This window comes from Culex quinquefasciatus, chromosome 1, assembly GCF_015732765.1.
Source record: "Culex quinquefasciatus strain JHB chromosome 1, VPISU_Cqui_1.0_pri_paternal, whole genome shotgun sequence".
NCBI classification, from domain to species: Eukaryota; Metazoa; Arthropoda; class Insecta; order Diptera; family Culicidae; genus Culex; species Culex quinquefasciatus.
The window spans coordinates 23,085,077-23,109,558 of record NC_051861.1 but is presented as its reverse complement, the minus strand read 5'-3'; the positions used below and the strand labels follow the sequence as shown (position 1 = coordinate 23,109,558).

General features: G+C 34.9%; 2 protein-coding genes across 8 annotated transcripts in view; one reads left to right on the top strand and one right to left on the bottom strand.

The window, feature by feature from the left end:
- LOC119768510 (complexin) overlaps positions 1-24,482 on the top strand; it is a 531,665-nt gene that overhangs the window by 305,084 nt on the left and 202,099 nt on the right. The gene's annotated exons all lie outside the window — the stretch shown is intronic.
- LOC119768358 lies at positions 8,992-9,784 on the bottom strand. Its single transcript, XM_038258560.1, has 2 exons — positions 9,750-9,784; positions 8,992-9,689 (listed from the first exon to the last, which is right to left on the bottom strand). The coding sequence occupies exons 1-2, from the start codon at positions 9,753-9,755 to the stop codon at positions 9,066-9,068; spliced, it is 630 nt and encodes a 209-aa protein (XP_038114488.1). The 5' UTR covers positions 9,756-9,784; the 3' UTR covers positions 8,992-9,065.

The window sequence follows — 24,482 nt, the reverse complement described above, 5'->3', positions numbered from 1 at the left end:
CGAACAAAAAGCTCTTTTATGGTGAACAATTTCAATTACATTTTATAGGTTCAAGATAGTTTCCATGCCTTCGACAGCGTCGTGTTCGACGTCTTTGTTGGCACTGTTCTCCACCGTCAACGAGCCCCTTGAACCGTCCCGAAGAGTTTCCGGAATGGACAAGGATTTAATTAAATTTAGCTGAATGGACCAGAACTGATAAAAGGGAGAGGTCGCTCTCTCGAGGCAGAGCAAGAAGAAGATTGTTTTCTTGTCGGGACATTGTCTACGATGTCCCTTTTGTGTGTGGTTGTGGGAATTTGGCGAAATGGTCATCTTTATTTGTAACCAGGGTCAATTTTTCGACCAACTTTGAGGTTTAAATTCAAAGACATCTTGAGGCATAACATCTTGAGAAAAACACATCTGGGAAGAGGTACATCTTTTATGTCACATTTCTGATGTAATGTCACTTTTTTCAGTCTAATTGAGGTAAAATTACATCACAAAAGAGGTTATATTCGACCTTCCCAAATTGCACCTACCAAAATAACATTTGTTTTTGTTACTGTGTAGAAAGCTAGAGAAAAACTAAAATGTCACTGCTCTTAATCAAGAGAGCGGAAATGTACCGTCACTCCTCAACAGCACACACTCACACACGTGTACATCTCCCATATTTGCAGTGACAGCTTAAGTGGTGCCATAACTCATACTTAATCGCTGCTGCTGGCTGCCAGATTGCTGCCAGTATTTATGGGACAGTGATTGTCGTCTACCTTCTGTTCGCGTACTTAAAAATAAAATCCAGAATTTCAAATAAAAAGAATGTGTTAATTTTAAACTGCAAGGTTGCAAGATTGTAGGAATGTATATAAAGGATTGTCAAAATTTTAAAATCTAAGAATGAATAATTAGATTTTTTTGAAGCAGTTTTCAAGTAATTACCTCAAGAAAGCTCTAAATATTCTTCCAAACTCCGTAACATAACTTCAGCTCTTCTCGTAATCAGCAATCTTGTAAGTGCCATGTCCTCATGATTGGCACGAGGATTCCAGCAAAAAAAAAACCCTCCCAAATGATGTCAACACGACACGACTCTTTCGTTCGAGTTTTTAATTTTACGCGCCAAAAATGCTAATTTTCTCCCAAGTCGTTCTCACGAAAATTATCCGCCCCGTTTTGCACTCAAGAGTCACAGCAAAACTTTGCTGCAAGAAAGAAATCCCCCGCGTTGCCGAAAGGACTGAAAGGACTAAATTTTTCAAATCCACCTCGATAAAGGATGATAGCTCTTGCTTTTTTTTTCGAAACCCTTGGCCAACGAAATCGTTGTAAATCACGAACAAATTATGTTAATTTTGTGACTGCTCCGCTCCTCCCGCCCTAGATTTTCAGGACAGGGGGTTGGATTCTAGAAGGGTTTCCGAAAGTGACCTTCATTATTTTGTTGCCGTATTTTCCCAGTTGCTTTTTGCTCTATTTGTCAAAAAACGAACGTTTTATGGGGATTTCCGATGGAAGCGTTACGATGAGTGAATATAAATTGAACTATTTGGGAAATTGCTAGGCTTAGTATGTTTTCAAGATTTGTAATTTTTTAGTAGATCCGTCTTTATTTTGAAATCAGATAAAAGAAACACAGCACTTTACTGAACAAAAAGTGACAAACTGTTTAAAAACCGTGTCCTTTTCACAAGATTCCTCAGAGAAACTCTCGAAACCGGTTCCACCCGGTTGAATCCCGCTCGGTTTTTCTGGTTATTAATTTTTAATTATAAGCCAATTTAAGCTGCTTACGAGCGGGAATTTAATTACGCTACACGAGCTTCACTCGGAGTTCCGGCTGTCTGGTGACTCCTGCGCTCGAAAGTGGACCTCATCATCTGGTCTCGCTGGACTTTAAATGCGCAGGATGGCTTCTCTGGGTCCTCTCGGCGTAGATGTCCTTGTGTGATGACAAGTTGAGGGAAAGTTGGGTGTGAGTTTTATAGTATGGTATTGACTTAAGGGTAGTTCTGCGATCAATCAAAAGGTTTTATTCAGAATTCAGCAGATGCAATATTTAATAACTTCTATATTTAAAAATTATTTCAATCAGCTAACCTATTTCTTTTTTTTTTTCTTTTCAGGTAAGGAGCTTCACATGAACAGATTTTATGCAAGAGAAGGCTAAGTATAGTTTAATTTGCCTTTTTTCTAAAATAAAATTACAGCTGAGTTTGATTCTGGACTCCGTGGCTTTTAACAATTTTGCCTTCTTGACCTTACTGAGCCAAGGCTATAGAATCACTCGAAAAATGAACTTCCTGATTCGCCCTCGTAGACCCACCTTCACGTATACCTATCGACTCATAATCAAATTCTGAACAAATGCCTGGATGTGAGTCCGTGCAGCGAAAAAAATGCACTCGTTTATCTCCGGACTGGCTGAACCAATTTAGACCTTTCTGGCCTCATTCAACTCGTCTCGGGGTCCCACAAGATCCTATTTAATATTATGAAGTTTTGTAAAGTACTTTAAAAGTTATTCTAAAAAAACGATTTTATTAAATGTCCGGAAGATTGTAAATAGGGTGTTTTTTTTTGTAAAATAACCCGTTATGTTATACACAGAAAAAAATAATGTAAATTTGGAAGCTTTAATTTTGGAAGGTTGAATATTACCTCTTTTATGATGTAATTTAGACTGAAAAAGTGACATTACACCAGAAAAGTGGTAAAACTACACATTTTCAGAGGTAAAATTACACCTTTTTTCTGACATAAAAGATGTACCCCTTCCCAGATGTAATATTACCATGATTTTTTTTTTCTGTGTACATTTTTAGAAATGTATTCAAAATACCTTTCCAATTACCCTTAAACATCGAAGATCTGACAACTCTATCAAAAGTTATCAGCACTTAAGTGTTATTTATACACTTTTTGAGGTCGGATCTCAGATAATTAAATTAAAATGAAGTTCGTGTCCACCACGGGACACGTCGTTAGTAAGATAATTGAAGACCTTTCAAATGAGCCCAAAACATCAAAGATCTCATAACCCTGTCAAAAGTTATGAGCACTTAAGTGCCTTTATAAACTTTTTTTGGAGACGGATCTCAGATATTTCGATGGAAACGATGTCCGGATCAATCAAGCGACCTATCGTTGTATTCGTATTCAAAAGACCTATCCAACGAGTCCTAAAATTTAAGATCTGATCACCCTATTGCGTTACGAGTTTAGGAAGTTTTATTTAGAGAACATTTGTAGGTTAGACATTTTTATTTTACCTTTAAAAAAACTATATAAATGTGAGGAGGGCACCAACCACCTTACGGATGATTAAGTAACGTTTTTTTTTGTTTCAATCGTAACAAAAAAACTGTAAAAAGCCCCAGCATATTGTTTCAATTTTTCGCTTAGGGTAGGATAGAGTAGATAAAAGGTCTCTCCCAAATCGTAGTTTCAACCAATCGGATTCATATTTGGGAGAATGTTAATAAATGACAAGAAGAGTGTTAGGCGGCATTGTCCAGGATCCCTTCGAAAGATTGGCTACGCTAGGGTCTGATTAGATTAGATTAGATTAGATTAGATTAGATTAGATTAGATTAGATTAGATTAGATTAGATTAGATTAGATTAGATTAGATTAGATTAGATTAGATTAGATTAGATTAGATTAGATTAGATTAGATTAGATTAGATTAGATTAGATTAGATTAGATTAGATTAGATTAGATTAGATTAGATTAGATTAGATTAGATTAGATTAGATTAGATTAGGTTAGATTAGATTAGATTAGATTAGATTAGATTAGATTAGATTAGATTAGATTAGATTAGATTAGATTAGATTAGATTAGATTAGATTAGATTAGATTAGATTAGATTAGATTAGATTAGATTAGATAAGATTAGATTAGATTAGATTAGATTCGATTAGATTAGATTAGATTAGATTAGATTAGATTAGATTAGATTAGATTAGATTAGATTAGATTAGATTAGATTAGATTAGATTAGATTAGATTAGATTAGATAAGATAAGATAAGATTAGATTAGATTAGATTAGATTAGATTAGATTAGATTAGATTAGATTAGATTAGATTAGATTAGATTCGATTAGATTAGATTAGATAAGATTAGATTAGATTAGATAAGATTAGATTAGATTAGATTAGATTAGATTAGATTAGATTAGATTAGATTAGATTAGATTAGATTAGATTAGATTAGATTAGATTAGATTAGATTAGATTAGATTAGATTAGATTAGATTAGATTAGAGTCATCATATCAACACTCATTTTTCAACATCTCTCTAATATTTTACGATATCTAGGAAACTTGATGCATATAAATGATACTTTTGTAAAATTTTCGAATTTTTTCTCTATTCAATAAAAAAATATAGCAATTTAAGATCAAGGACACATTTTGCAAGGATTGCAAAACGCTTTTTATACTTCTAGAGCTTTTTATGAAAAGGTCCTATAATGTATTGTCTTTTCTTTGTTTATAGGACCTATTAAAAAAAATTCTTGATTTTAATTTTGAAATTATTCCTAAAGAAGGAAGGAAAAATATCGGGAGTTAAATCAAAAAAACTTTTTGCAAAGATTGAAAACACGGAAAAAATCCCAAAAGGAGAAATAAAGAGAGATGTTTCACCTTTTGTCAAATTAGCTGCTCTAATCAGTAAAAATAATTTTGAAATTAAAATCAAGCCAAACATTTTAAAATTTATAAAGCTCTTTCTAGACCTTGCAAAAGGTTGCTTTGATTCAACTCGCGGTACCTGTCCTTTTGTGAAAATAAGGGCAGATGCATGTTCTTTAAAAATATTTATTATCTATTACAAACTATTCATAATACATTGTTTAACGTTTAATGCATTTCTAATCAGATAAATATTTTTTTTAATCTTTTTACAAATTTTGAGCAAAAATCGGATAAAACGTAAAATTCTAGAAAAGAAAAAATCTTTAATTTTTTAACTTGTGGCAGGAGCATAGTTTGGCTTCAAATTTTAATTTTAGTTTTTTTTTATTTGTTCGCCCCTCCCTTCAACCTCAACCAGAAATTATTGGAAATGTACAGTATGTAAAAAAAGTATTTACACCCCTTGGGCACTATGCACATTTTGTGATGAAACATGTAAACAATTTAATGTTGACATAAACCTAGTACTACGTTTTGTTCAGAAACTCATGCCGAACATTTTGCTGCAAAAAGCTCATGAAAAGATGATTTCTATAAAAAGTTATATAACAAATACTATTACAAAAATAAAAAAGGTGCAAAAAAAGTTTGTACACCTTTCGAAAAATTAACATAAATAAAGTTATTTGTTGACAAATCACCATAAATCCAGTCTCCAAACTCCAAATAGGCATCCTTGACTGATTAAAAAAATAATTTGGATTGAATATAAAGTTTACTAATTACTTAGTATAAAAGTTTATATAACTCTGGAAATTCTAAATAAAACTTATCTAAACTTAATTTTGCAAACTTTCAATTTAACTAAATGTCAATATATTACCATAGAATTGCTAAATAAACATTCTGGAGTGGGTATAACACCGTTTTGGGGGTCTTTGTATCGCTAGAATAGATTTTTCGTTGGAATTTCGTACCAACCCGGAATTACGTCGTAGTAAAATCCGTCGGCATCCGAACCGGTGCACAATTCACAAGTTTACCTATGTGGCATCGGAAAGGGCATAAAATTTCCGATCTTTTGATACCCATACATCTAGGTTTTCTATAAAACCCACGTTTTTAAATACCTGGGCAAAAAGTAAGTTTGATCCACGAGAACAAAAATTACGAAATTCCATACATTTTTGGCAGATTGCTCAAACGAAACCATAACAACGTTTTTGCCTAGGTATTTAAAAACGTGGGTTTTATAGAAAACCTAGATGTCTGGTATCAAAAGATCGGAAATTTTATGCCCTTTCCGATGCCACATAGGTTGACTTGTTAATTGAGGACCGGTTCGAATGCCGGCGGATTTTCCGACGACGTAATTCCGGGTTGGTACGAAATTCCAACGAAAATCTATTCTAGCGATACAAAGACCCCAAAACGGTGTTATACCCACTCCAGAATGTTTATTTAGCAATTCTATGGTAATATATTGACATTTAGTTAAATTGAAAGTTTGCAAAATTAAGTTTAGATAAGTTTTATTTAGAATTTCCAGAGTTCTATAAACTTTTATACTAAGTAATTAGTAAACTTTATATTCAATCCAAATTATTTTTTTAATCAGTCAAGGATGCCTATTTGGAGTTGGGAGACTGGATTTATGGTGATTTGTCAACAGATAACTTTATTTATGTTAATTTTTCGAAAGGTGTACAAACTTTTTGCACCTTTTTTTTTTGTAATAGTATTTGTTATATAACTTTTATAGAAAACATATTTTCATGAGCTTTTGCAGCAAAATGTTCGGCATGAGTTTCTGAACAAAACGTAGTACTAGGTTTATGTCAACATTAAATTGTTTACATGTTTCATCACAAAATGTGCATAGTGCCCAAGGGGTGTAAATACTTTTTTTACATACTGTACAGAAGAGACAATCTTGAAAAATTAACCTTTTCAATAATGTTTATGTAAAGTCTGTTAATCAAAAGACTCATCGTGGAAGTGTAATAATTTTAGAGTGGATCTTTTCCCGCACTCTTCAATGTAGTGCCTCAACTTACCAGGACGTCTGTCGCTAAGCCTGCAGGCTCCCATAAATAAGTGTGCCCTTTGGGAGGGTGGTTCCCATTACAACCACAAGCCAGCCCTGTAACCCAAGAGAGGAAGACAACTTGTAACAAGACAGGAAAAAAAGCACGACCAAGGGGTTGAAATGCGATACCAGTGTAGGGAGGAAGACGCCTCTTCGTCCGCACTCGAGGTTCGGTTGACTCTGGCCAATTATGTCCACTCAGTCTAATCTGACTACTCCGGCGGCAGCAGCAGCCGGTAATAAACAGTCCCTCGGGGAAGTGGTCAGCCGGGGTTGATTGAAAGCAGATTTCTTCGCGGGTTTCTTTTTTCTGTCGGGTTCAAGTCAATCACATCAAGAAATGCTAAGAGAAGAAACTACTTTCTTCTAGGGAATCAATCTACGTAAATTGTCAGCCAACAGCGAAAGCCTTTTCCGAGTTATTCGTAAATTAACCCTTGATGGACCTCTTTTAAATTTTTTATTGCATTTGTCTTAATTTCAAAACATAGTTTTATGAAATAAGTCAAAAGAAAAATATACAAACTTGATCAAATATGAATACAGTTGAGGGTTACCTTGCTAAGACCCATCAATTACCAGCCGGACAACCCCTAGCAAGATCCTGAAAGCATAACCTTCCCCCGACGGGATGAAGTGATGAAAGCTGAAACGGTCCAAGAATTGAGTTAATTGTGCTTTCCATCAGCCAGTCACTTACTAACTGAAGCAGCCAAAGGCACGGGGTGGCAAAAATAAAGTCACTGCTAATTGGTAGAATTCGTTTGAAATTAGTTACCAGTGTGAAAGCAGCACCCTCTCCGGACGGGCAAGATCCCGGGAAGCTGTCGGCAGTGAATTATCGTTTGACTAATTAATTGTGAAGAGAACGCAATTTCAAGCTGAGAATGTTTCAATATTGAACGTTGGTTCAATTTTGCGAACGTTGCTGGCCAGTGCAATCAAGCTAATTGCAGCATCCGATTTGGCTGATTTTTGTCTCTACATTCAGCAGAGCTAATGCGCAATACGAATTAGTTGAATTTTGAATCGGTTGAACGCGGTAGATTAGTTTGATGAATTAAACGGTACTAAAATCGTGCTAAAGCAGTGCCAAATTATGTCCGACTGCACTAGGTCAAAGCTCATATTGTCCATAGCTTTGTTTTCAGAAGCTTGTTATAATAGGGGAGATATACTCATTCCCATCACTCTAAGCGGTGGTATCTAAATTATGCTCGATAATCCGGGGTTTTCCTTGAAATTTACTAAAATCAAGTACATCAACCAGTAGAGCAGTCTTTTGTGAACATTTCTGATCAATTTGTCTTTTACCATAAGTTATTCTATTTTATTTACAAGCATTCAACTGACATATTTTCAAAATCTATTCTCGTCTGACGAGAATGCCCTGTTGTCCACAAAATTACTCAGGGAGTTTGTTTTTTATAGAGCTTGCTAACTAAGTATATTTTGCGGGATTTTTTTCTTCAAATGAGTGTCTAAACCAAGTAAACCATGTCCAATAGAACATATCTGGAGTTTTTTTTTTTTTTTTGAAAAGGTCCTATAAACCAAACGTTCAATTTTTTTTTGGGTGTTTTTAGAACCGCCTTGAGTCAGCGGTATTCAAAAACACCCAAAAAGCAAAAAAATGAAAATTTGGTTTATAAGACCTTTTCAAAAAAAAAACTCCAGATATTGACAGAAGTTGGTAGAAATTTTACACCTTACGCGCTGTTAAAACGTCATTTCAAATGAAAAGAGGTGTGCTCTCATCTTGTGTGTGAAAGTGTGTGCAATCAAAGTGATGCGAAATGGTGCTGCAAAATAGAAATTTTGATCAAATTGTCAAATGTAATATAATGAAAAAGTAATACATATTTGTTTATGATTTACTGAATGTGTTCTATTTTTGAAATATTTTGAAAACTTGGAATCAATTTTTAAATCTCCTTTTATGAAATTTTTGAGAAATTAAAATCTGTTTTATTGCTCGCAACCTTCTTAAAAAGGCGATAAACATTTTTCCCGAGGGGTTTTCAAAATATTAAACAAAGATCTTTTGTGGAAATAAAAGTTACGCGGACAATTCACCGGAACAATAACCTTCAACTAACATTTTTCGAACAAGCATTAAATTACTGATTAATGTTTGCGATTCAATTGTTTAAGAGCCCAATGTTGCTTTTAATCGTATCAAATATATCAGTTGGATTGAGAAGCAACGAAAAAAAGTTGGATTGGTTTGTAATTATGTTTTTAATTCATTTTTCAACAAGTTGCTTACATTAAACTATATAACAATTCACTTATAATACACTTTTAAAGTACAGTCTTGTGTCGAAATGTAGACCACCAAGCTTAACCCCACATTGGCTTCTTCTGGGTCTTCTTGATGATCAGGGTGTACGGCACTGGTTTCTCGATGTAGACCGGCTGCTTCACGTACACCGGATAAGGCTTCTCGACATGAACTGTGTACGGCTTCGGGACCTCGACGTATTCCTTCTTGTACACGGGCACCTTCACCTCTACCGGGTACGGCACCGGGCGATCAACCTGGACGGGGTACTTCTTCTCCACGTACACCGGGTACTTCTTCTCGACGACCACGGGGACCTTGGTTTCCTTGTGCACCGGGTATGGAACATTCACGTGCACTGGGACGTGCTTTTCCACCTCAACCGGGTATGGAACGGGGATCTTCTTGGTGACGAAGTGTTTCTCGTCCTTCTTGACGTCCCAGGTGTGACTGTTCTCGTGGTGGTGCTGGTAGTGGTGGTCCTGCTCGTCATGTCCGTAATGGTTCTGGCGTTGATCGTACACGTCGTGATGGTGCTGGTGATGATCGTACTGGTCCTGATGCTCGGAAAAGTCGTAGATGTGCTTCTGCTCATCTTCCCAGTTTCCGTGGTTGTGCTGGTTGGAGTGGTCGACTGCCACGCAGCTGGCGATGGCCACGGCCATGGAGAACACAACGAACACCTACGACGAATGATTCCAGATTAAAATGGGAACAAATTCAATACATTTGATCAACCTCACCTTCATGATTGCCTTTCCTCGATGAACCTCGTACAACCGATCACAACTGACTGATGATTGCTCTCCGCAAACTGCCAAGTTTTATACCGTACCGGTTTTCTTGGTTTTCCCAATTTTTCGCAGTGAACCATGATAAGCAATTCAAAGGTTATCACACCTTTCGGCAGCTACTGGTCGGAGATGGTTCACCAGCAGTGCTGCGATCCGCTATTGGGCGAGTTCAGCCACAAACCGTTCGAGCGTGTCCACCATCTCTTTTACGGGTACCTTTCAAATTTGGTCACCGCGAGTGTGGAGAAATTGCGAAATTGAATCGTCTTGGACAAAGGTTACATCTTTCAAGGTCATTTGAAGATTTTTTTAGTTTAATAACGTTTTTTGAGTGACATGAAATAAGCTGGTTTTTACAATATATTCCATTCAGTAACTCATGCCGAACATTTAGTCGCGAAAAGTTCATGAAAAGATGATGTCTATAAAAGAGCAGTTCTCTCAGATTTCGGTCATTCGATTTGTTTGTGTTTTTTAATCCGGATGAAACTATTTTGGTGCCTTCGGTATGCCCAAAGAAGCCATTTTGCATCATTAGTTTGTCCATATAATTTTCCATACAAATTTGGCAGCTGGCCATACAAAAATGATGTATGAAAATTCAAAAATCTGTATCTTTTGAAGGAATTTTTTGATCGATTTGGTGTCTTCGGCAAAGTTGATTTACAAAAAAACACTATTTTTATTATTTTTATTTTTTGATATGTTTTAGGGGACATAAAATGCCAACTTTTCAGCTTTTCAAAAATATTTTTTTCAAAAGTTGGCAAACATGTGCACTACTTTAAAAAAAAGGAAAACTGCGACTATTTAAAAAAAATCCTAAGTATGGCTATATTTTGAAAACGGTGGACTTTATGAAAGTTTCACTGAAGTACTTTTTGATTGCAAATTTGATTTTACATCGAATAATGAAGTTGAAAAATTTTTGCGATCAATATTTCGATTTTTTGAAAAAATAGTGTTGTTTCGAAAATTCATAACTCGGTCAAAGATTTTTTGCACAATCTGGAAATTTCTGAAAAGTTGACATTTAAAAAAATAAAAATATTGTTTTTTTTTTGCAAATCAAGTTTTAGTGACAAAAAGTTAAATAAAAAATCACCAAATTTTTTTTACCGTGTATCATTTTTTTTCAGTGTAGTCCTTATCCATACCTACAACTTTGCTCAAGACAACAAATCGATCAAAAAATTCCTTCAAAAGATACAGATTTTTGAATATTCATGTATCGTTTTTGTATGGACAGCTGCCAAATTTGTATGGAAAATTATATGGAAAAACTACTGATGCAAAATGGCTTCTTTGGGCATACCGAAGGCACCAAAAAAGTTTCAGCCGGAATTTAAAATTAAAAAAAAAAACGATTTCTGGAGAACTGCTCATATGTTTCATTCAGTAACTCACGAAAAGTTCATGAAGAGATGATGTCTATAAAAAGCTAAAAAAATAAATTAAAATATTTGAGTGTTCCAACCCAAAAAAATCATTCGTAACTTGTTGAGAAAATACAAATGTGTAGTTTACTAGCAACTAAGTCATTTTGATTGATATTTTGGAAGCTGAACAGTGTGCATTAAAGGTTTTTAAGAGCGAGTTTTTCACCGATGTGGTCGTATCGAGGTGCTCCGATTTGGATGAAACTTTCAGGGTTTGTTTGTCTATACATGAGATGAACTCATGTCAAATATGAGCCCTCTACGACAAAGGGAAGTGGGTTAAAACGGGCATTGAAGTTTGAGGTCCAAAACACATGAAAAATCTTAAAATTGCTCGCATTTCCGTAAAACTTCACCAATTTCAACTCTCTTAGATGCATTCGAATGGTATTTTGAAGCCCTTCAAAATGTGCTATAGACATCCAGGATTGGTTTGACTTTTTCTCATAGCTTTTGCAAATTACTGTTGAAAATGGATTTTTTTAAAATCTTAATAACTTTTGGCAACAGCCTCCAACACCCATACTCCCATAGGTCAAAAGTTACGGAATTTCATGGACTATAAGCCTACGGTATTAACTTTTTGTCAATCGCAGTTTTTCTCATAGTTTTTCGATTTTTCTAGAACAAACATTTTACAACGTTAGTTTTTGCCCTGTAGGCCGCCATAGTGGCATTTTTTGGTCTCAATTTTGTCATATTCGGAATCCTCAGAAAATTTTACATTAGATTGAGGTGTTGGAATTTTGAATTTGATTGGAAAAAATACCATTTAGAATTAATTAAAACATTTTTTAACAATTTGTTGGATTGGGGGTAAAACAGGATTTCGCCTACTTGATACAGCATTTGACGTATTGATCATAGGGTAAATAAGATCTTTTTCTTTTTTCAATAATGTTTTATTTAATTATTTTTTAAATCAAAATTACAACTCCAATACTTCTAACTTACGTGAAATTGTCTGAGGATTCCGAATATGACAAAATTGAGACCAAAAAATGCCGTCTTCTTGGCCTACAGGGCAAAAACTAACATTGTAAAATGTTTGTTCTAGAAAAATCGTAAAATTTTGAGAAAAACTGCGATTGGCCAAAAAGTTAATACCATAGGCTTATAGTCCATGAAATTTCCTAACTTTTGACCTATGGGAGTATGGGTGTTGGAGGCTGTTGCCAAAAGTTATTAAGGTTTTAAAAAAATCCATTTTCAACAGTAATTTGCAAAAGCTATGAGAAAAAGTCAAACCAATCCTGGATGTCTATAACACATTTTGAAGGGCTTCAAAAGACCATTCGAATGCATCTAAGAGAGTTGAAATTGATGAAGTTTTACGGAAATGCGAGAAATTTTAAGATTTTTCATGTGTTTTGGACCTCAAACTTCAATGCCCGTTTTAACCCACTTCCCTTTGTCGTAGAGGGCTCATAATTGACATGAGTTCATCTCATGTATAGACAAACAAACCCTGGAGCACCTCGATACGACCTCTAGAACAAACCGAGCAGAATCTACAAATACTGCCTCTTAAGGATATTTGTTTTGTAAACTTTCTTTTGATTAGCATTTTGTGATAAAATGTTTGGCTACATTCCGAATTGTCCGGGAAATGCGAAAACTACTTATCAAATTTCGAGAATTCCAGTGAGATCGTAATATTCATGAAATGACGATGAATATCGTTTCAAGAAGTTTGTTGCGTTTTTTAAAGTTTGAAGTTTGAGTTGTGGAAAAGTTATGTTCATTGTTTTGTGAATTATTATTCAACCACAATACTTTACCAAAGGTTATTCAGATAGAAAAAAATCTTTAATTTAATTTTATTTTATTTTGCGTTTGGCTAGAAATGCTTGAAAGATTGATAATGTCTAAAAATCGCTTTAAAAAAACAAACAAATATAAACAGAATGAATTCAGCTAGTGTTGAAGTTTTCAAAAGTTAAGCTTATTTCAAATTTTCATATACCTTCATTTATTTTTCTACTATCAACTGGGCAAACCGGGACTACAATCTGAATAGAGTCAGAAAATGTTACTGCATTCTCATTTAACCGATATCGGATCTGTACACAAAAACCAAAACCAAATTGGCTTTTACCAAAACATTTAATTTGTTGTGTAGGAAACCGTGAATCGAAAATTTTCCACAGAAAGAAATTTGTGTTGCTGAAAATGCCTATAATTCTTATGATATATTTGAAATCTTTGACAATAACGCTTAAAACTTGCAAAACAGAAAATAACTGTATTTCACTACCCTTTGTACAAATTGTCCACAGTGTCTGATAATGTCATTTGTTTTCAAATTCGAACTATTTTTTGTTGTTGAAAATAATAACTTTTAAATGATTATTTTTCCTAATGCTTTCATAATTATTATTTCTAAAAAAATTAAAATTACTTCTTGGTATATTTTGACCAGTTTTCTATCAAGTGCAGAATGATTTCATGGCATTTCATTCGTATTATCTTTTTTTTTGCATTTTTTCAAAAGAATCCTTAATCAGTCAATGTCAGTTCGGATATTTATGTCACCGGGCTATCAACGTTCCCCGGCTAAGGTATTGCTATTTATTATATTGTGAAAAATAACAAAAAAAAAATCACAAAAAAATAGCAGACCACACAAATCCCACAAACCATGCAACAGTGCTTTCCGCTGTTAATCCTAATCGAATTGAGTACAATTTCCAAATCACAGTGGCGTCAATGTCATTACACCAACGAGCGCGGTTGATCGATTGACAAAATTTCATTTTCACATAGCTGGCGAACTGAAAATGGGTCAATTTTCGGCATCCGAAATTAAATTCTGCAAAATCCATTTTTGAAATGCCATTCTAAATGGATTAGTTTTTAATTGAAATTATGGCTCGCTTGCCCGGTTTAGCAGCTCCCAATTTCGCAATTGATGTTTTGCACCGTTGCATATTCATAATTGACGCAATTTCACAGCTGAAAACAAAGCGCATCAAAGTGAATCGATCGCTGGCACTGCAAATGCTGACAAGGATTCACTCCAAAAAAAAACCGCGTAAAATATGCATCATCAAATTTCAGTGCATCCCGAAACCGCAAAAAAAAATGATCCTAAACTGAATATGTGAGTACCTGTTTCCCAATGCTACCTGTTTTGAACCGTGGGAAAAGTTTTACTTTTTACCGAGTTCTTTTTTTCCACTTTGGCACCATTTCCACAGCCGGTCGTCGTCGGTCGGAATGCCACACAGCAGGACGCAAAATGTTCCCAACTTTTCCTCCCCATACAAAATGGAATCGCTCCAGTGACCCTCTTTTTGTCATCTGTCTGATGGTGGATCTCCTACTTGAACCGGAGTGAAACCGAGATCCGTCTGGCGAAAAAAAAGTAAAGAAAAATATTGGAAAAGAGATGCATTTGGAGCTTTTTTTTTCGGTTCCCCCTGTGCCATCCGTCCCGGAAGCTTTTTTTTCCTGCCCGCGAAGCTTTCTGCTCAAAATTCAACTTTCAACCCCACAGCGGATGTGTTGTCGTCTGACGCTTGGGTTGAGGCGAACAGGAGACGATAGGGAGGGTGGAGCGGGGTTCGGTTTGTTGTTTATTCATGTAACGATCCGGTGAGAGTACAACAACAAATAATGGTCAGAAATACAAACACGGAGTTGAACGGGGAAATAATGCAGACGTCCTTTCTGGATTTTTGCAGTGGGGACACGGAAAGAAAACTCTTCGGATGATTGTTAGATAGTTGGTCTAGTTTGATATTTTTCTCCGTGTACCATTTTTAAAAAAAAACCTCCTAGTTTTCCTCAATGGATGTGGTTGACCCAGTTGAGAACATCGGCGGGGGTCATTTCTGGCCTTTTTAGGGATGATGCAGTAAGGACAACTACAGAACAACAACGGTAGAATGATACTGTGAAAAAGAAAAGAATGAAAACCGACCAACAAGGGTTAAAGCGTAAAAGCTTGTCGGGTTGAATTAGTTTACGGTTTATACGCTGTGGGTCTTCACTGGGTGTGGACTAGTTTTTGTCTTGCTGCCATGTACGTGGTTAGATGAATAAATATGGAGGGTTTTTTTTAGCGTTGTTCATGAACATGTTTGGCTTTTATCATTGTTTAGGAGCCAGTACTTTGTTTGCTGTCAGAGCGCTACAATAGTTCGCCCTACAAAGGATAGAAAGCATAAATTTGAAAAAATACATTACTTTTGAAAATCTGATTTCATAAACCAATAAATTTTACTGGCAGTGATTTATTGTTTTAAATGTTTCAAAATATTTCTGGAGAACAGTTAACCCTGTACTGTCCAAATTTTTTTCGAACATTTCTATTTTTCCTGTGTTCAGGATGTCATTTTGAGCAACTTTTGTTCAGCGAAAAACTTTACTGCTCTTGTTTTATGTTTTTCTTGTTTTATTTTTAGTACTTTAATTTGCTTTTATCTTGTTAAGTTTATGTTTGTTTTTGGTAGTATTTGACCTATTCTACCACCTCCTATCATCACATTTTAGCTATGGGTAATTCTCCACCAACTCACACGAAATCGGAAAAAGTTGCCCCGACCCCTCTTCGATTTGAGTGAAACTAAGGGTTTATTTTGGTACCTGATCACGAATCCGAGATCCATTTTTCGATATCTCGTGACGGTGGGGCGGCATGACCCCTTTCATTTGTCTGGTTTTTTACTAACACACGTTTTTCAGTGACTTGTAGCTCGCAACCGTGAAGAGATAAAAATTTGGTGTCAAGGGGACTTTTGTGTAAAATTAGACGCCCGATTTGATGGCGTACTCAAAATTCCGAAAAAAAAACTTTTTTTTCATAAAAAAAAGTTCAAAAATAGTTTTAAAATCGCTGCTATTTCCCGTTGCTCAACTGTCAAGCATCGTGAGACAAGCCATTTTATGGGAAATTTAATGTACTTCTCGAATCCGAAATAACCCATAAGGGTCATTTTTTGATTTAGAACAAAAGTTTTCATTTTAAAATTTCGCGTTTTTTCAAACTTCGCAGGGTTACAATTTAGAGTGTAACAATGTTCCACAAAATTGTAGAGCAGACAAAAACAAAAAATTTTATACACAGACATAAGGGTTTTGCATGTATTCTTCACGAGTTATCAGAATTCTAAGTGTAAATATAGGTATTCGGTGCTCTCTCCCCGTGCCCATACCTTCACACTTAGGAGACCCGGGAGGCGGAGTCTTGTCGCAAAAAGAACGATACACGCCTGTGGATCCGTTGACGAAACCGCAAGGTTTAAGAGGGCCACATTATAAGGTGTTACGTCGATTCCGTATCAGAATTTTACAAAAAAGTTTTTTGAAAAAGTTATGGTTTTGACAATTTTTTAACCAGTTTTTCGAATTTTTAATCCCAAAAACTCAATCGTGTGCCTTTCGGAATGTTCAGCTAATTTTGCATAAGAATGACCCCTTGGACCCCTTGTATTCTTCACGAGTTATCAGAATTTTACAAAAAATCATTCTTATACAAAATAAGCTGAACATTCCAAAAAAAATACCTTCAAAACTTTTTCAAAAAACTTTTTTGTAAAATTCTGATAACTCGTGAATAATACATGCAAACCCCTTATGCCTGTGTATCATTTTTTTTGTTTTTGTCTGCTCTACAACTTTGTACAACATTATTACACTCTAAAATGTAACCCTGCAAAGTTAGAAAAAAACACGTAATTTTAAAATGAAAATTTTTGTTTTAATGAAAAAAATACTCTTCTGGATTATTTCAGATTCGAAAAGTACATTAAATTTCCCATTAAATGACATGTCTCACGATTTTTGACAGTTGAGTAACGGAAAATGGCAGCGATTTTAAAACTATTTTTGAACTTTTTTTTATGAAAAATAAGTTTTTTCTCGGAATTTTGGATTCGTGATCAGAGACCAAATTTACTCCTTAGAGCAAAGTTTCACGCAAATCGAAGAGGGGTCGGGGCAACTGCTGTGTGAGTTGGCGTAGAATGACCCCTATCTAATTTTTCATGTTTTCAGCCACTTTTTCAATTTTTGGCTTGTTTTCACATTTTCTGCTATCCAGATTTTTAAGCGAAGATGGCGTTCGAATGGTGAACGCCCGAAATGTCAAAATCACGCAGTAGCACCAACATTACAAAAAAAAGTGCCATGGCATGACAGCCATACTTTTTTCTAATGTTGGTGCTACTGCGCGATTTTGACAATTCGAACGCCATTTTCGCTTAAAAACCTGGATAGAATGGCACCATTATTAATGAAATTGTAAAAAAATGCGTAGAGGCATAGTCTGGGACACTACAAAAATTACTGCATACTTCTTTTTAGTTAAAATACAGAAAATGTTAGTAAAAAAAAGTTGACCCATAAAAAAATAGGCCGTTGCAAATATTTTTCAAAGTTTAAGTAGCCCCCCCTACAAAATTGGTTCGAAAAATCAGGGGGCAAAAAAATTTTTTATTAAACTTCAAAATTTTAATGAAAAAATTCCATCAAGTCAAACCAAATAAAAACAATCTAAAACGCAATTTTCTGTATTTAAAATCATATTTAGCACGTTTGGGTTGGATTAAAAGTATTTTAAATTATTATGAAATTCCAGCATCGCAAAAACTTTTTTTTGCAAAAAAAATGTTCGTCAATACTTAGGTATTTTGGAAACTAATGATTGCAAAACATCTGGGCAAGTGTAAAATGCATTTTTAAACACTTTTCATTCAAATGTTGAAACCATGGCTCGTAAATTCAATGTTTAAACTTTTTTTTTTAATTTTGGTTTCTTGCTAAAAAGCCAGAAATTTGCAATAATTATTTAAAACTAGCGTTTGTTATTTTTTCAGGTATAGATTCATATTGCATATAAAACTGAATTCGAAACACAAATCAAAAGTTTTCACATATTATATGAAATTAAAAATGTCTTTAATTTTGGAGACTTCAGATGGAGAAAAACAATACCTTCTCTAAGTGGAAAATTGTCAAGAGAATCCGAAAATTTATTTCGTTTTTTGATTTGAGCTCATTTTCATTGAGAAAACTAACTTAATCCACCTATATGGTTGGTGCCTTCCTCACTCTTTACAAACAGTGGGTGACATGAAGGGACACACACAGTTAAACACAAATCTCATCTTTTTTTTAGATCCGGAATAAAAAAGTACACAAATATCACTGAAGTGGTCATTGACTCGACAAATTGGAAAGGTCTTTCAATTACCTAACCAACGATGGGTCGGATAATGGATCCGGCCATTGTTTATATACATTTAAGTGAGATTCGGCTTCAAACAACTACATAAATATCACTTAAGTGGTCATAACTCGAGATAGGGTTGCTAGATCATCAATGTTTGGACTCACTGGAAAGGTCTTTCGATTACCTTACCAGCTATAATTTTACGAGCATTAAACAATATTTTTATCGTAAAAAATGATTATTTTTTTCAATTAATGCAAATAAATGTACATTAACTCGATTTAAACTTTTTCACTAAAATTTTCTTCTCTTTTCCCCGTTTTTCATTCCAGGTATGAGCCAACCTCCGTTCAACTCGTAGTCCACATGGTAAAGTAGAGTTAGCAATCCACAGTCAGCTGTTAAATCCGCTACTCTTTGCGATTTTTTTCGAAACCACAACCAAAAAAATCAACCATTCTTTCCCCGAATGCATCGCCCATTTGCAACCCAAAAAAATCAAACAAACATTGCCTAAAAGCTAACAATGCATTGCTCGCGAAACCGAATAAAAATCCCTCACCGATGCAACCCACTCGAGTACAGCGCGTGCACTTGCAGTAAATTTGCATTCATTTTTGCTCGCGCATTTTTCCGCCCTTTAGATTTAGTGTGCCCAACGTATCCAACGCAGAAAAAATGCATCACTTGCCAGCAGTTGATAAAAGCTCTTGTTTGAATCCATTTTTTTTTTAATGTTACTCTTTGATTTTTGATTCATTTTCTGTTTGTGTAGCTTTAGTGTGAATGAAAGATTTTTTTTTTTATCTTTCGTTTTTTTGAAATTCAAACAATTCTATACAAAGCTCCATGGATGGCTTCATTTTCCCACTTTTGCTTGCGTACAGATTTCTATTACAGTGATGGATAAAAGCGACGTCATTTGAGGTAATTAGAAAATAAAAAGTTCAAATTACAAAGGTTCAACAAAAATACCAAATTGTACCCACCTCGTCAATAAAATCCACCCTCAGGCTCCCTTCCAGAAACAGGAACAAATACCACTCCCAAACGACTGAAATGACATTCACAGACTCTCCATTCATAACCTGCGGGAAAATGTCCCTATTCTCACGCCATTCCGGAATATTGATATCGCCGGCGCGGATCAAACGGGAAACTCTGGACGATGGTGTGCCCGGGCGGAAATTGATTGGTATTTCTTTCGCGACTCGATAGACGAGGAGGACATTTTTTTTTAAGAGGGTGAAGGAGCAATAGAGGCTTTGCAAATTATGGCCAGGAAATGTTTGATTTTTGTCTTTCAGAGGAACGTGGAAAATGCGAACGCACCATACCTCGAGGGGCCTCTTGTTCGCGAGTGGGTGGAAGAATAGATGGAAAACAGTGGGACTGGGAAGGACTGTGTAGAGCTTTTGTCGATGTAAATTTAATGCCCAATAATAAATAATATTAAAAATCTGAAATCAAAAATCAGAGTTCTAAGTAAAACTCTTTTGGTGAAATGCCTTCTATCCAGTGTTGCGATTTTGAGCGCTCATCCGCTCATGTGCGAGCATTTTTCGCTCATTCGTGAGGAGGAGCGCGACGCGAGCTAGCTCACGTTTGCTCGTGCTCGTGTTTGTTCATTTATTTTTTGAGCGAAAATGCTCATTGCTCGCGCTCGCGCTCATTTTTGCTCATTGAGCAAAATGAGCGGTATTTTTTTACCTGTAACGGGTAAACGATAATAAGTTTTTTTTTCAGCGGAGCTTCGAGGTTGTTTTTTTTTAATGGAGGCTTGAATAGTCTAATCTTAACAATATTGGATGAAGTTATTTGTCATTTTTTTTTAACTTGTTTTGGAGTCAGAGTTAACGGGTTAAGGCAGGGATGCCCAACCTTTAAGCTCTGTGGGCCAGATCTGATTGGTCTGAAGCAGTGGCGGGCCGGAACTAATATTTTATAAAAGTTGAAAAAGTAAAAACATTATTTTTTTTAAGGTAAGTAAATAAAAGAACTTGTGTTGCAAATAAGATTAATATATCTTGATTTTAAGAATAAAAATCAACCCCGAGTAGGCCGCGGGTAATCGGCTCCCCTCCCACTAACATTTACACACAAGATCCTCTGTAATTATTAAGTTTTTTGTAATTACAAAAGCCGACTCGGTCCTAACCAGGTCCCAGTACCGAAAAGGACCTAATAAAAATAATTTTATGAAAAAATAAAAAAAGAATAAAAATCAAACATAAGTTTCAAAATTGTCTTTATTTGACTTATTTCAATTTTTATTTGTTTAAAATTGTATAATACAATCAAATACTTTGATATAATATTTTATTTAAAAAAAAACCTTCAAATATCAATGGTCGTTGAAAAATTTTTAAGTTTGATTTCCTCAACACTACAATATAAAAAAATCAATGAGACATGATAAAATTATTCAAACGAAATTTGGAATCGAATGTCCTTTACAAAAAAAACTTTTTGCGTTGTTGTGCACCTTTATTGAAATATTAAATAAAAATATTTTAAACTGATTTTAAAAACACACAAATTTTAAAATAATAAAATATATTTGAAATCATTTTCAATTCGTTAATCTTCGAAATTTAAACTTTTTTAAAAATACTTTTTTCGAACTCTTATTTCTTGACTCATTTTTAGACATTTTTTAATACTTTTAAAATATTTGCAGCGATCTATTTTCAGTATGAATAACTTGCTTTTTAAAGCTTTTTTTCAAAAAAAAAGAACTTAATCACTGAAAAGTTCTTCTAGAAAAATACATTGGTTTTTGCTTACTTATTTATTTAAAAAATAGAAAATAGAAAACAACTTCAAATTTAGTTAACACAGTTAAAACTGAAAGATATCTAAATTTAGTGTCTTTTTGTACATTTTTAGACAACAATCAAAGTTTTTTCATAAATTTCACAATTTCACGCAATGGACAATTCTGTTTTCTTATACCATTTTTCAGTTTAAAAATATCAACCAAGAAAATATAAGAATTAAATTCAAATATGAAGAATGTTGTATAAATATGTTTACATTTGATCTCAAGCCTATTTTGTTTTTTTAGACAATCAATTTATTTATTTAATAACATTTTTGAAAAACCGTCGCGGGCCGGATGAAATGGCTTCACGGGCCGGATCCGACCCGCGGGCCGGACGTTGGGCAGGCCTGGGTTAAGGTGTTGCATTAAGATCTGTACACAGTAAAAAAAACCATAGAAATATTACATCTGGGAAGTACATCTTTTATGTTAGAAAAATGCGTAATTTTACTTCTGAAAATGTGTAATTTTGTCACTTTTCTAGTGTAATGCAACTTTTTCAGTCTAAATCGAGGTAAAATTATATTATTCAAGAGGTAATATTCAACTTTATAAAATTACAACTTCCAAATGTACACTTTTTTACTGTGTAGAAATAATTCGATTAAAAAAGTTGATAATAGAGTGACACGTGAAAGTGAACTATTTAATAAAGCTGAAAAGTATCTGTTAAGGAATACAAATATGTTTTCTTGGTAATACGTTTAGTTATGTTCTAATTCATGGGCACCTCATCTTGTTTAGTCTATTATTTGTAAATAATTTTGCATAATAAATGTCAAATCTGTGTCTTAGATAATTTTCATATCAATTATCTTATTTATATGCTGGAGTCGATCCAAATAAACAAATGAGAAATGAGCATGCTCACTGCTCACAAGTAAAACCATGTTTTAATAAAAAAAAATCGATTACCATCCTATTTACAGCTTATTTAAGACCTAAAAATTCCGTTCCTTGACAGTTTACTCTAAATTTGAAAGTGAAATAAGCTAAAAAGAGTGTCTGGGATTCTTAGCAAATTAAGGCACTTTACTTGCGTGTCAGCCATTTTTCATTTATCGGGAAATTAATCAAAACTAGTTTTCTAAATTTTCAAACTCTGAAAAATATATATAGGCTGACAACATTAAAGTTTCATAAATTTACCATTACCACATTGATCACTCAAAAAACTTGGGTAGAAAAGTATCTCCCGCAATCCACCGCGATCAATTTTTGACAGTTCGACGCCAACGAATAATTTGATGAATTTACCGCGGTTAACCAAAATTAAATTACCAATGCAATTTTGATGAGTTCATGGATCTTTTTCGTGATGAAATTATCTTCAAAAGTGGCAATCCAATTGGCCTGTGCCAGATTCATAAACAATACTAAAAATCTACCTGATTTGCTGATGAGCGCTCATTGAGCGCGAGCGCATGCGTTGAGCATGAGCGAGCACGAGCTACCTGTTAAGTAGTCATGCTCATGAATGAGCGAGCACGGATTCTGGCTCGCTCGCTCATTAGCAACCCTGACTTCTTTCGCAAATTACGCCATTGATCAGTTTTAAACTTTGAAAGTATTTTCACGAAAAAAAGAAGCACGGAAACGAAAATAGCTGTTTTTTTTCTAATTTAATATGTTAAAATGTAAGTATAATTTCAAGGATGATGCAAATCATTAAAATTGTGATGATTGGACTAAGGAATAAAGAACAGAATGTTAAAAAAGTATATCCCTTAGTCCAATCATCACAGTTTATTATAATTTTCTCCATCCTTGAATTTATACTTATATTATAACATAAGATATAAAAAAAACAGCGATTTTCGTTTCCGCTATTATAGAGAAACCAGTGATGAAAAATTTCATTTTTTATATAGGTAATGCATGGACAAAGTTGAAACGTTATCAAAAAAAAAAAGACATTTTCAACTCATAATTCGACAAATCTTCCGCAAAAAAAGAATCGCTCCCAAAGTGCTTTCTTCTGTTTCGGAAGGTATTTGCTCTGGGAAACATTTTTCCTCTCCCCTCAAATTTTTTATTTCTGCCCCGCAACTTCCGCCCCATGTCTTCCGTCGCGTCAGCTCTGGCTGTTTCCCATTATAGGGGGACAGGGGGTAATATGCACCCCCTAAGGGAAAACTGTGATTTTTCAACCATAACAGCATTTCTGTAAAAGAATTTCGTTAGATGTTCATAAATAACTATTATTCAACGTCATCCAAGTGAAAAAAGTCATTGAAAACCTCTAAATTGTTTAAAAATGACAAATTTCTAAAATTAATTTTGATTAATTTCGAACAACCATGCGGGGTAATATGCACCGCAACATTGGGGCAAAATGCACTACAACAACGGGGCAAAATGCACCGCAACAATGGGGCAAAATGCACCGGGTAAAAGCAGTTTTCACTAGTCATCACTAGATGACACCCCTGTTTTTACAAAGGAGCTTCACAGCGGTGCATTTTGCCCCGACCGCGATTTTTGCAGAAAATTTAATTAAAAATGCATTTATTGATGTTTTTGGACTCATCTATCTACAGCATAATGAAGATTATGGCAAAAAATATATACCTCAACACTTAGAATAACAATAAATGCTTTTTATATTGTCCAAAAATCATAATGAAAGTTCAATGAAAATTAGATGAAAACACAACATTTTGCAGTTTTGCAAATTACTTAAGCTGTTTTTATACCACGATGCTCAAATTTTTCCAGCATGGTTTAGCAGTGTTAAGCTTCCAATTTCTATGATTTTTCCCCCGGAAAATTCTTCCAAATACCGAGAAAAGTAGGGGGTGCATTTTGCCCCGGGGGTGCATATTACCCCCTCTCCCCCTAAGACCATCGCCGGCGGACAGCAACGCCATCATCTGGTCTCTCATTAATTTTTTCTGCTGAACGGAGCTCCAACTCCGGATCCCTCTGGTCACTGGCATGTCGATGCCCGGGTCCGGTCCGGTCTCGGCACACGCTAATGACCGCAAATCCGCCTTCCGGAGGAATTATTTTGCTGCATAATTGAGCGCGCCCGTGTTCTCCCTCTCGGGGGAACGTTTCGGCGTTTGCTCGGGCTTTCGGTTTCCTTCCGTGAACACCGACACGGCCATCTGTGGCCGGACCTGAAAGCTGGACAAGAATGTTGTCGATAGTGGCTATGGCGGTATGTTCGCCGCTGGGAGATTAGTCTATCGTTTTATGATGAATCATAACTCATCAGTTTGGCGCTGGCGGGGAGCATC